Source organism: Rhea pennata, chromosome 17 (assembly GCF_028389875.1).
Source record: "Rhea pennata isolate bPtePen1 chromosome 17, bPtePen1.pri, whole genome shotgun sequence".
NCBI classification, from domain to species: Eukaryota; Metazoa; Chordata; class Aves; order Rheiformes; family Rheidae; genus Rhea; species Rhea pennata.
Window position 1 is genome coordinate 495,879 of NC_084679.1, and position 13,648 is coordinate 509,526.

Consider the following 13,648-nt stretch of genomic DNA (forward strand, 5'->3'; position numbering starts at 1 on the left):
CTGCTGTTAGGCTGCGTCTGAGCCAGCCTGGGCACGCAGCCGCGCTAAAGTAGCTCTGCACGTGAACTCGGAGCCTGGCAGGGCAGACGCATCCCTGGCATGGGTGATGCAGGACTGCTGTGAGCAGTTAACACCTTGAGTTAACTTTACCAGGCACTTGTGCGCTGATGAAGGCTTTGATCAGACCACAGTCCCATGAGGCAGAGAGCTCCCCGGCTGCTGTGCGGGCTGCTGCATCTGGTGCTCGGGACATCTTGGAGAGTCAGCACCATTGGTTTGGATATTAGCAGGCTCAACCTGGGACCTGGGGAATACAACTTGAATCTTCACAAGAACCGTAGTGCAGATGAATTGCACATACATAGTGCATCCTCTGAGCCTGCATATGTAAACTACTATTTCTAAAAATGATCAGTGCTCCCAGCGAGTTACTGTCTTGCCTCTGTCTTAGTGTAATGCACAGTGTTTTGCTTTCACTGGCAATGCAGTAGGTCCCTAAGAAAAGAGGGAATTAAGAGATTATTTGTTCAGAATAATTTTTAACTTGCATACCTGCAGAACCTGTTACAAAAGACAAAAATGTTGAATAGTCAGTCCTGAATGTTCAAATAAAATATAGCTATTGAAAGAAATTTGAAAACTTGTAATTTCTCATTCTGGAAAAGTGAGAGACTAGAAATATTCTGAATACTAGGACAATCATCAGCTACTTTGTAAACTGAAACACTGGTCAGTATTTCAGCTAATTCTTATGTTCTGTAATAACTTATCATTATTTTGTATATAGTGATCTTTTTGTCTGGATTTATGCATTCAAATATGTGTTTACTCAGAGAAACTATATTTGTTTTCATATAGTTAAGTTAGGTCATGGTAGTCATATTGTATAGAAAGTTTTAGCTGGGTTGAGACTGCTACATATATCTTGTGGTTTTAAATTTTTGTTTTGTGGCTATATATCAGGAGCTGAGCTCTGTGAACCTGCTCATAAAGCAGTGTTCATTTACCCTCTTCCATGGTGATTTCTTTACAAAATCGGCAGTCAGGGTACTCCAGGAATGCGTGGGCATGATGCTTTCACACTGGCCGGGGAAAGCTCCTCTCACTCTCCGGGGCTGGTGATAAGCAGGAGGCTTGAAGCAGACTCCAGCGTTACTGAGTGCAGAAGGGTATCAGTGTAATAAGTGTAAATTGTCAGGAGAAGAGACCTATTCCTAAGATTGTCAGTGGCTCCTGGCTAAGGGAGTGTGGCAGGGAGAAGGAGAAAGGAGAATCGCTCAAGTCATCTGTCACCGAAATGCAGAGGAGTTATCTGCAGTCTTTAAGTAAGGGTTTTTTTTTCCTAATAGAGAAAATGGGCATAGTTCTTCTGCCTGGATTGATCCATTTAGTTAAGATGACAGTTGCATCGTTTGATGGAACCAAAGGAAGCTCTTTGGGAAGTCGGAGCTGGTGCGGGGCTTATGTGTCTTGAAGTCCATGTACGATTATCCTTTGATTGGCTCTTTCTCCTTGAAACTTGTCCCTGGATGCAAATGGAAACCATGAACAACTTCTCTTTGCCTCAGTGCCTTCACCTGCAACTTTACTCATCATTGTAAGGAAATATAAAGGGAACTTTGTTAGTATGTTTATGGAGAATTGAAAAGTCCTTTTGTAAGGTGAAACTCTTATATCATGTTGCTACTATTAAAGGTTACTACTGCCTCTAGGGATCTGTGCACAGGTATGAGGCAAAATACCACCCTACTCAAAGAAGTAGATGGTAAAGGGCAGAGGTGGAGATGAGAAACAAAACTGATTAGAGCTTAAAAAAAAATCTATCAAAAGAATGAAAAGCTTGGAACTGATTGTATTTGAGACAACATAAATGTGAGAAAATAAGATAGAAGTATGCATAGGGAACAGATGAAATGTTCTTATTTACCTTGGCCCATGATTTCAAGAGAAAATAAAGGCTCAATCAGTGCAATTCAGATGGAAGATAGAAAATTGTATGCAATTGGCCTGTTGAATTTAAGGCTGAAAGATAGCATAGCCCTCAAAAGAACTAGATGCCAACATTTAATAATAAAGTTGCAATTTTTTTCAAAGTAATTCAAATCTTTCCATTGCAGGGTGGATCTAGCACTGGGCAATATCATTTCTTGGACCAAGATTACATATATCCAGCTTCCCAAAGTCTTCCAGCTTTGAGGGGTGAATGGTGTATGATGCTATCTTCTCTCAGATAAAGGGACTGGAATAAAAGTGTCTGAGGTTTGGTCTAATATTGCAGTGTTTGTGTTCCTAGAAAATATGATTTGAAAAATGAACAAGATTGTTCTAGTCTTTGAGAATAAAAAGAGCCACAGGCTAAAAAGACCCTGCTATTACTTTCTCCTGTCTTCAGCAACATATCAGTCTCTTACTGTTTTAATCTCCTTAAAGGAATCAATAGGGTTTTTCTTACCTGGGATCACTTATAAATTGATACCATTTTTTGTTGTAGACTGAGTACTTTTCTGATCTTCATCTAACATGATTAATAATGTAAAGTTTACAGAAATGTGGATGGATTCAGTCCCTGTTGTCTCAGTTCCTCAGCTGCTGGCTCCCTGCCTTTCCTTTCTCTTTCCTCTTCCAAAGGGTGATTCTCCCCATTTCCCGTTTGCAGCTTTCCCCCTCGATATAGTGTCTTCATTCCAATGTTAAAATATCTTGTGAATGTCTCTTTGCAGGCTAGAATGCCCTTTATGTATTTTGTTAAAGGGCTCTGGAGACCACAATGTGTGGAGAGTATTCTGTAAAAGCTTGCAACTGGGGGAGGAAGGTACGGAGAGGCTTTTGCAGGAGGAAAATTGGCCAAAATTTTCCTTCAATTGAGATTAATAGCACTAAGAGGCCAAAAGAAAACCTTCTGTTTGTGTTCAGATTAAACAGCTTCCAAGAGAGGAGTAGATCCAGAAATGAATGTGGGGAGGGGAAGAAAGCTCTTTCCAGACAGGACAAAGCAGGATCCCGTGAAGAAGGTACGGTACTGAGTTGCAGGCTCTTGCTTGTAAATCTCCTTCCCAACTTGTTTCCTTCTGCTGAGCGCTGGGGAGGAGGACTATTTTCTCCACACTGGGAGATGTGCTCAGTGCTTTGTAAATACAAATGAGCAAGTGGAAGGGCCCTTATCCAAGACCTGTCTCCCTATTGCAGCAGGTGCATCCCTGCCAGACAGATGCCCTCTTGCAGCAGGGAAGATAGTGCAGTTCTTGAGACGGGAGTAACAGTGAGCCAAACAGGCATGTTACTGCACTGTGAAGTGCTCTGAAACCCTACAGCCAGGCTGGTTTTTCTTTCATAGTATTGCACCTATTTTTTTTTTCCCCTCCCTCCTACTTGGAAGGCTGTTTGTTTGAATTTCTGTATGGCAGTCGGCAGCAGGAGAGGGGCTCCACATGTGCATCATTTAGCTTGCTTTTTCTCCATTTTTCTCCCAGGGGTTATTTTTCCTTGTGGGGCATACGAAAGCTAGTTGTTCCCATACCTGTAGTTGAGTAGTGTGTTGTTTCTTTTGCAGTCTTTGTGTATAGAATGTGAGGTAAGACAGAATGGCACTCCATGATCTTTTCTCAGCCTTGAGAAAACACCAACTATATGCATCCTTGTTTTCTATGGACTGTGGGAAGTTTGTCTGCGTTGACTGTAGCATCCATCTCTCCTCTGCCTTTTCATTAAAACTCTGTATACACCTGGATTTTAGATTTCTGAGTTGAGTTGACTTTCTGCAATGGTCAGGAAGCAAAATGTTCCCTAATGCAGTCTGTCCCAGTGGCATGCACTTTGAGAGAAGAGATGACAGGTGTCTACCATCCTATAAAGCATGGGATGTTAGCTACGGCTACGTGCAGTCAAAAGTTCCCTTGCTGGCTGCTATGTGTTTGTGCCCTCATCCTTGATAATCGAATCGAGCAGGCGTATTTGTCCTGGGTTTGTGAAACAGTCTCGTTGGCCTGAAAGGTCCCCAGCAGAGATGCATCTTTTAAGTGTAACATCACCATCTTGACTACTGTGTCAGACTGCCTCTTTCATCAAGTGGTTGAGAAGGTAATTAAATGAGAATTCTGGAGAAAAAGAACTTAAAAGTAGGGACCATGATTTAGGTGGCAACACAGTCGCTGCTTGGAGAGCACATGCTGGTGGCTACTGCATGTTGCTAGTACTTTGTATTTTCTTTGATTTAAAGCGTCATGCTAGTAATCCAATTAACATTGAGCTAGGTTTCCAGTACAGTAACTTGTTTGGTTCAATAAGAACACATTTAAGCTAAAGGTTAATGAAAAGATTTTTCCTTCCATTGAATTCATTAAAAATTGTTCTGCAATCAACGTTTGTTAATAGAAAAGAGATTAAATATTCATGTCTATAAATTTCTCATGTCATTTCTGATTTTCGTTAATCTGTGCCTCCCTGGGTTGGATTTTGAAAGTGTCTGAAAGCTCTAGTAAAAAACTATTTCAGCTATTAATTGCAGATATATCCTCTTTAAGGAAGAAAGACTTTTGCACTTTTATACTTAATATATTTGAACGCAGGTTTAATTTTTTATTACAGGTGGAGGGAAATATTAGGAACAGGTCTAAAGGATCAGTATTATGTTCTTGAAGCACTTTTAAAGAATTACAAGGAAAGTTTTTTCTTTTGTTGTGATAGCTTTACTTGCATTATTGAAAAAGCTTTGAGTGAACCAAATGTGCAACAAAGATTGCATCAGAGTATTAACTGGACATGAAGATAAAACATGAATAATGAATATCAAAGATGCTTCTTAAGGATTTGAGTGTTTTTATAGCAGAGTCGGTGTCTAGACACAATTTCTGCAAATGGATGGTCTGTTACCCAGGGTCTCTCAAGTGAGTTGTAGATATCCTTTGCTTGAGAGGCTTTGCCATTGCTTCTCCTATGAGCAGAAAATGTTTCTGCACTTCTTACTTTGTGTAGGATCTTGGTATCCTAGCTTAGGGAAATACAGGTGCTCTTTGGGAACCCTTTGCATCTGCATGTTGATGTCATTGCTGATGTAGAAATGGAAACACATGGTGACAAGAGATAAGAATTATTTTGAGGATATTGCATACTCCCATGAAAGCTTCCTTTGGAAAGGAAGAAGCAAAGAAAAACACTCTTGTAAAAATGTTCAAAATTATGAGTGTCTAGGCTCAGTCTAAGCAAGTGCATCTCTATATACTGGTGCTTCCAGTGTGATTGGACTGAGATTTTCACTAGTAATTCTTAGTGTGGCTCACACCTTTGATCACATTTCTATTCTTTTACCTGGCTGCTGTAGCTGCAGTTGCTTGTTGTACTTCCTAGCCAATCATATTTAGCATGGCTAGGACCTATGCCTGTCTTTGTCATTCCTTCTGCTGATTTCCAGCTTCTTCTCCTCGTTCTTTTTTCTCCAGTCTTATTTTCTCCCTACTGTTTTAACATGCTGTGTTCTCCACAATGTTCCCTGCACGTCTATCTGTTGCTGCCTGTTGCGTACTCTTTAGCTTACCCTGGTGTCCTTCCTGTTTTTCTCCAGTTCCATCAAAACGTTCCTCCAAGAACTCTTGCTGCCTCACTTCACACACTCCCTGGCCTGGGTTACTGGATTGCCTAGTCCCTGGTCACTGACTCTGAGTTTTTAGATAATGATTTCAGCACAGTATTAAAACTTCATAGTATTGTGAATCTGCTTGGCTCTCTGGCTGATACATTGTTTGTTTCTTTAATTTGCTGTTCGTTCATAATAAGACCAATAAAAAGTCCTATTCTAAACATGTAATAAAAAATACCATCTCTTGATGGCTCTGCCTTGCTTGGTGCACACAGGACACTCTCCCTTTTCTTTAGCAAAGCATTTTCAGCATTCTGAATTGGGCTTCCTGGTTCAAAAATGATTCTGTAACTGAAACTGAATGATGTTCACATATTCATGTTAGTGAGAGTCCTGACTTGCTGGGATGGTGCGGGATGGGTTGTGCATGAACAGAGGATGTTAGCCCACCCAGCAAGTAAGGCAGTGCTAAGCAGTGTGTGACTGAGGAGGGCATGTAGAGAAGGAGGAATCGGCTCCTGTCTGGAACTTTGCATAGTGTTTCATTGCAACTTGAGCCTTCTGTGTATTTTGGTCTCTGCTAGTATATTGGACGCATTGACGAGAACTATTGAGAAAGGAGACATGTTCCTTGTACGCTGTGTGAACCACATGAGTAGAAATAGAGTTCTCAATAAGTATTCGGTTCTTAGTAGATAAGAACAAGTAATTTGCTGAGTCCAAGGGAAAAGCCTTGTCCAAGTAGCTATTACCATTTTTGGTCTCCAGCATGGTTTAAAGGCATTGCCGGGATTGAGAAAGCTATTGAATAGTGGGGAGAAGCAACTGTGTGGGCAGTCACAAACCAAACTGCAATGTTGGATTCTTCTGACTCTGGCCAGAGTAATCAAAGAAACCAGAATGTGCTTATGTAGTCCAGTGTCCATCACCATGGGTCGTTGCTCAGGCAGATTTGATATTTATGACTTGTATCAATTCAGTAATTGACATTTCTTCCTTTTGTTTTTTCAGGCATACTTCCGGCAGGGTGTGGCCCTTCAGTATCTTGGACGTCATGCAGATGCACTGGCAGCATTTGCATCAGGGCTGGCTCAAGATCCCAAGAGTCTTCAACTTCTGGTTGGCATGGTCGAGGCTGCCATGAAATCTCCCATGCGAGGTAAGCACCAGAAGATGTTCTGAAGGATAGTGGTGTGCAGCTGAGGCACTTAAAGAGGAAGTAGTTTCAGTCCATCTGCAGCTTTGAGCCAGTCTCTGACGGGGAGAGGATCTGGAAACCCCCAAAGAAAGATTTCAAGATCAGACTTTTCTGCGAAGTCAGCAGGTGCTGAGAAAAGACCTCAGAGTAGTAGGAGGAAGAGGATAATGTTCCTCTGAAGTAGTGGGGCAGTGAAACAGTAATGACCAACTCCAGAGACTCTGGAGCTGAATCCAGCTGATGCTGTGGAGCAATTCCTGTGATATCCTTGCTGTTTTGTCTTTAGTCTAATGTACAGGTGAAGAGAGGTACACTCCAGTGACCCTGGCATTATTATTACTTTGAACATTTTCCCCCAGTGCTCTGGTGCTTGGAAATTGTGAAAAGGGAGTCTTAAATGCTCAGTACCAATGTTTGCCCAAGAGGACTCTTCAGCAATTTTTCCATGGTGTTCATGTCTCTCAAAACACAACATTCCAGAAAAGGCAGAAGGCTGTTCTGCTATTTCACTTTTTTTTCAGGAACAGTATTACAATTACGTGGAGCTTGAGGTAGTATTAGCTGTACCACATTTTGCCTTTCTTTCATAATGTCCCATTTCCAGGGACAGGAATGTTTTCACTAGAAGAATGAGGTAATTTCTTTGTACTGCTTCTAATGCATTTTTCCTGCAAGAAGTTTGTTGAAGTGCCCTAATAGCATTTCCAAGAAGAAAGATGGCAGTTCTCATCCTCTGCAGGTACTGCTGGGGGCTACAGGGCTCAGTGACCCCGCAGCACTAAAATGTAAAAATATCTCCATCAGTGTTTCTCTCTTTACAGTGTTTTTTTTTTCCTCACCTTTTAAAATGAATTTGTCTGGAGGTTTCTTTCCTATGCAGCAGTTGGCTTGTGAAGATAATTTCATTTTGTACCTAGAGGCATTGTGGCTGCTTAGAATGCAGGTTTAAATGTGATACCTGGCTCACTGTTTGCTGTCTTTCAGTAATTTGTTTTTGTAAATGAGACTAGATCTGCTGATGCGTTTAGTACAAGCTGCTAGCTTCTCTCATAGGATAACTCTTGCTGTGCACTAACAAGGTTTTAGTTGGTTTTGAATTTGGAAAACATGCTACCATTTCTCATCCGGGACTACTACTTTTGGTGATGTGGCACTTCTGTGTAAGCATCCCAAGATCAGACTGAGTGACCTCTGCTGTGTCGTATTGCAGCTGTGTAGCTATACTGTTGCTCTTTGCTGTGCTTCTCAGTTTTGTTGCTTTCCTATTGTTATCCTCCCACTGGTGGGTTTGATAGACTTTAGATTAACTTTGCTTATGAAGCATTAGTTTTATGCTGAGTGGGTGTATATGCTGTACTGCTGTGCTGTACTAGTATAATGAGGCTCTTGGTCCCACCATGCATGCTATAAGCTCTTAAATATCTACTGCTTGTTGTTCTGCCCCCCTTTTCATGGGCTTGCAGTCTAGGAGAGGCATAAAAGATCTGTCCAAATAGTATCTGTGGTGTAAAACCAGCTCCCATAATTTGATTGAACCAAGAGGCATTAATTATGTAGTATGCAGTCTATCTCATAGGTGCAGGGTGCTGGCTGAGTTGAGGGCAGCCATCAGAGGTTTAAAATTGAGGTAAGCTATAGACAGACTCATGTGAGTGGTGGCTTCTGAGATGCTTGTGTTCAGAGAAAGAAAAGCTGGAAAAGGCAAAAGGGGTTATAAGCATTAGTGGTGTGCTAAAGATTGTTCAATACAGACATTGAGGGATTCAGGGAGCACAGATCTGCTTTATGTATAGATGAAGCTGAAACCCCTTTCTGCAGTAACTGAATCACTATTGCTGTGTCTTCACCTGGTTGTGGCTATGTCTCTTCCCCTACCACTGTATGAGGGTAGTAACAAGTTCCATGGCTTCCACGACTGTGCTGGTTCTTCCTTTCCCACTGGGCTGTAGGGCTCCCAGGAGCTCTGTTTTCCTTTTTCATCCTTTCTCCTCCTCTATATCCATCTCTCCCATTTTCTCCTTCATTACCTAGTTAGGATTGTAAACTCCTAAGACAGGGACTGAATCATAGAATCAGTAAGGTTGGAAGGGACCTCTGCAGATCATCTAGTCCAACCTCCCCGCTCAGCAGGGTCACCTAGAGCATGGTAGACAGAGTTGCATCCAGGCGGGCCTTGGAGATCTCCAGAGAAGGAGACTCCACAACCTCTCTGGGTAACCTGTTCCAGTGCTCCGTCACTCTCACAGGGAAGAAATTTCCCCTCATGTTCAGGCGGAACTTCCTGTGCTTCAATTTCTGCCCACTGCCTCTTGTCCTGTCACACGGGGTAACTGAAAAGAGTTTGTCCCCATCCCCTTGACACCCTCCCTTCGGGTACTTACACACATTGATCAGATCCCCTCTCTTCCCCAGGCTAAAGAGGCCCAGCTCTTGCAGCCATTCCTCATAGGGCAGATGCTCCAGCCCTCTGATCATCTTTGCAGCCCTGCGCTGGACTCTCTCCAGTAGCTCCATGTCTCTCTTGTACTGGGGAGCCCAGAATTCCTACCTGTTCTTGCAGCAGCCATGCATGTTAACTGTGCTCTATCAGCAATAATCAGCTTTGTGTCCTGATGGCACGTTAAAGCAGCAATTTCTGTCTTAATATCTATGTTTAATCCCAGTATCTAACCAGTTGTCACTAACTGATGCCACATGGACTCCATTTGCTTCATCAGGAAAGTGTTAAAATCCTCTTTTGTCTTTGTTTATACACTTAATGGTTATAGAGAGGCAAAAATGATGAAGATAGAGGGCAAATGGCGTTTGAGGTGGTAATGTTGATTCGAGTGAGAGCAATCTAATCAAGAAATGTGACTCAGTAAATTTTGAAAATTACATTTTAACCCAGCATGATAGGATGGAGTGCAGCAAATTCTGAAGTCCTGTTATATTGATGTCCTTACTGAAACTTACAGCCAAGTGTTTAGATGAATGGTAAAACAATTAGACCAATTCTAACTAGTCCAGCAGGTTTAGTTTCACTGCTTCACAGGAGCTTCTGCAGCTCCACCCTGTTCAGGAGAGCTGATAGGACTGTGATTTGAAGACTTCTTTCCTGTGGTTTTTGTTGTCTGTCTTGGTGCAGGTTGTGTACTGTGATACCTGAGCAAGCACAGATGTTTCAAAGACATTCAGCCAGAAGCTTGTGCTGAAGGAGCAGGGAATGCAGTGCTCTCATATGCTGGTGATGGCACATACTCAATTTCCTGCAAAACCCTATGGATGTTTTCTGTATTCTTTCAGTGATTAGGCCACTCTTCAGAGCTCAGTAGAGGACTGTTCTGTATTTTGTATTGTCTTCCTGAAGTCCTTGCTGTAAGCAAAACATCAACTTGCTTGTTACCTCTCTTGTCCTGATGTGCTCCTGCTGGATATTAGAGAATGTTTGAGCTCTGAGTTCCTATAGTGAATCTTGGCTTGGTTTGAGCTGTCTGACTTTTAACTCACGTGTGTCATTTGGTTACCAAAAATGAAGATGAGGTGTTAGGCTCATTTCTACATGTAACGTAGTTTATTGAGTAACTCTGCCTTCCTTTTTGTATTTTAGAGTCCCTGGAACCAACCTATCAACAATTGCAGAAGATGAAGCTGGACAAGAGCCCCTTTGTTGTGGTGTCTGTGATAGGCCAGGAACTTCTGACTGCAGGTCATCACGGTGCCTCTGTGGTTGTGCTAGAAGCTGCCCTGAAGATCGGCACTTGCAGCCTGAAGCTGAGAGGATCAGTGTTCTCTGCACTGAGCAGTGCTTACTGGTCCCTGGGGAATACAGAGAAAAGTACTGGATACATGCAACAGGACTTAGACGTAGCCAAGACTTTAGGTAGAGTTCTCATTTCACTCACTTAAGTGCTGGACTGGTACAGATGGAACATGTTAATAGTTGTGTCAATAGCATTAATGAAGGACAGCATCTTTCTATAATACTCAGGTTTCTGTGGCATTTCACAAGCTGCTAAAGCAAATCTACAATTTCTGAAATGTGCAAATTACAGGTTTGTGCAGCATTGTTTACCTGTTGTGTGAGAGGGCAGATGATCAACAGATAGGCTAAGCTTTAACAGGGTCCTCTAATTCTCTGGTGTCATGTATATGGAAACTAGTCTTATTCTCTGTGGATATTTGGGCTCAAAAACTTAAATGAACCCATTTGCTTTCACAAGAATTAGATGGAAAAGGGGGCTCTACCTGAGCTACTTGTCCATTTGCCAGGGAAGGAATAAATCAGGAGCAAGACAATGGCTCGCCAAAAGTTAAAGAAATTGGTAAATCCTTCTGATACATACAGTATATCCTGCACTACTCTGGGAGCTTTTGTGATGCTGTAGAAGAGAGAGTGTGTGAGCCAGAAAGACATAAGCTTGCGGCAGTGGAGAACATAGCGACTGAGGATCATAGCTAGGAGAGCTGTCTGAAAGTGTATGGACTACTGTCTTGAAAATAGTAGTGGACATACTTTGAGCTGAGTTGTGCTGTAGAACAGCACAGAGAACTATTCTAAGCTTGGACCATCCGCTTATTCTCGCAAACAAATTGCTAATGTCAAACGAAGAATAAACGTGGAAGAATGGGTGACTGCCAGGTGTTAGGCCGAAGAAGAAATTAATAAATTCTAAAAATAAGGTTGATGGTTATTTTAGAAGTTCTTAAGGGCCAGGGAAGAGAATGAAAGTTCTGACTGTATATTGAATGTGAGGCTGAGCATTTGTCTTGATCTTGGTCCTCACTCTGGAGCATCATTTCTACAACATGTTCCAATCTTTCTGCTGGGTACTTCCAGTGAGTCTTTTATTAGCTAACTTTTGTTTTGTTTGCATGTGACTCAGGTGACCAGACGGGAGAATGCCGAGCTCATGGAAATCTGGGCTCCGCATTCTTTTCCAAAGGAAGTTATCGGGAGGCCCTTACTAACCACAGACATCAGCTGGTGCTCGCCATGAAACTCAAGGACAGAGAGGTAGGAATCTTATTAAATACACTAGATTGGGAACCAGCATTATGTGATTTTGTAGAGAGATGGGAACACGACACGAAATCTTGTCTTTCTGCCCTGTTATTTTCAGTATTCGAAAGCTATATGATTTGTCTTCCCAACCTTTCAATTGCCTTTTGTTATGGAAGTTGCATACATCAGTAGATGCAGTATTTTTGCACGCGTGACAGGATAGTTGGTTTGTATTCTGGTCTCTACCTGCCTCTGATCTACTTAGAGCAAATCATTCTGCTTCTCCACGCCTGCTTCCCTTCCTGTCTGTTTTGCCTACTTCACATAGGCTCTAGGATCTCAGGGGAGAAGCTGTTTGCTGAGTACATATACATCTTATGGAGTTGATCTGTAACTGTCATCAGCACCAATTTTTCCTGTGATGTAGATGTTGTTAATTGGAGCTGGTTTGGGCCACATCATATACTGTGCCTTTTCCAGGCAAATAATGAGCCAAATCCCTGCCCCAAACATTCACAGTCTCCATAAAATAAGCTGTGTTTAAAAAGTAGTGAAAAGAAAAAGAATCTATGCAAACCTAAAAATACACTGTTGCATAAAGTGTAGAGGTTGTTTGGTCTGGATCTGCTTTGCTGGTTTGACTGTTTACTGGTCAGCTTTCGAAGTGTTATGCCGGGCTCTCTGCCAATCCAGAGAAGCATGCTGTGTGGACTGAGGAGCATGACCCAAGAGATTCCCGCTGAAAGTTCACTGTAAGGACAGAATCATAATTTTAGTGCAAGTTACTCTCCAGTGGGTTCCCCTCTAATCTGAATGGGAAAGTGGAGGGCTTGTAGGTTGCATGACAGATGAGCGACTGGCTGGGGGGAGCAGGGCAGATTTGAATTTGTGTAAAGGCAAATGAAGTTTTTGTGAGATCCGAAAGCTGGGAGACTGTTCCTTACCAATGACTGTTTGAAAGATCCATTTAAAATAGTTAAGTGCTTTACTAAAGTATTGTTTTATGGTTTAAATATCAAGTAAGCCTTTGAGAAATTCATCTTTCAAGTAGGCTGTAGAGGGACTGTGATTGGGGAAGGGACCTGCTAAACAATTTCATGATTATTTTACCAGCTGGAAAACCTCCTGAATCACTCCTGATTTGCCTGTTTCCGTTCAGGTTAAGCAGAGAAGCTGTTACCCATCATTTTTTTTATAGCCTTGTTGATTAGAGGTCCCTGTTCTTGCTAGGAATCTTAATCTGTGTAACTAACTGCTCCTCCTCCCTGGGATTTCTCCAAACAGCGTATTTTCTCCCCCACAGTTGTGGGTAGGGGTTGAAGGAGCGAATGGTGGGAGTTCACTGTGCCAGCATTTGGAGAAGACTACCTGAGCCCATGCAGAGTGCCTGAGCTGACCAGGGCAGCAAGTTCTGGTGTGTCCACTGACTTCAGGGCTTTGATCTAAACACATCCCAACAGTTAATCTGGAAGGAGTCCAGAAAATGAAGTGTAATTGTGATAGTTCTCAGTTTATGACACATCTGAGTACATAATTAACAGTTAGTGACAACAAATGACTACTCGGGTTAGCAAGAAAGCTGAGCTATTTGGATTTCCTATAGGATGTAACCACAGGAAATTAATTTGGCGCTTTCTGATGACATCATCTTGACCACAGAGCTTCCTCTGAACAAAAAGCTGTTTTTCTTGGCCTTCTTTGCAGACGTTTTTATAATGCAAATATTATAAAGTTGCAGTAGTGCTGATGTGAATTCCACCAGAAGGGAATTTGATGTGTGACTGTAATGAGGTAATTGTTTTGCCTCCAACTGTACAGAGAATCGGCTTAGAAGGTAAAAATGCTCCTTTGTCTGAATGTCTACTGTCCTTGTGGGAAGCTCTGGGCTATGAGG

The 13,648-nt window shown here is 42.1% G+C and overlaps 1 protein-coding gene across 5 annotated transcripts in view; it reads left to right on the forward strand.

The window, feature by feature from the left end:
* TTC28 (tetratricopeptide repeat domain 28) overlaps window positions 1-13,648 on the forward strand; it is a 225,209-nt gene that overhangs the window by 131,526 nt on the left and 80,035 nt on the right. For all 5 annotated transcript variants that reach the window (XR_009960137.1, XR_009960138.1, XM_062589806.1 and 2 more), the window contains 3 exons: window positions 6,584-6,731; window positions 10,360-10,632; window positions 11,636-11,766. Coding sequence is in view for 3 of the 5 variants with exons in the window: in XM_062589806.1 (XP_062445790.1) it covers window positions 6,584-6,731; window positions 10,360-10,632; window positions 11,636-11,766 (552 nt within the window). In the remaining 2 variants the exon portion in view is untranslated. The remainder of the gene's footprint in view (window positions 1-6,583; window positions 6,732-10,359; window positions 10,633-11,635; window positions 11,767-13,648) is intronic.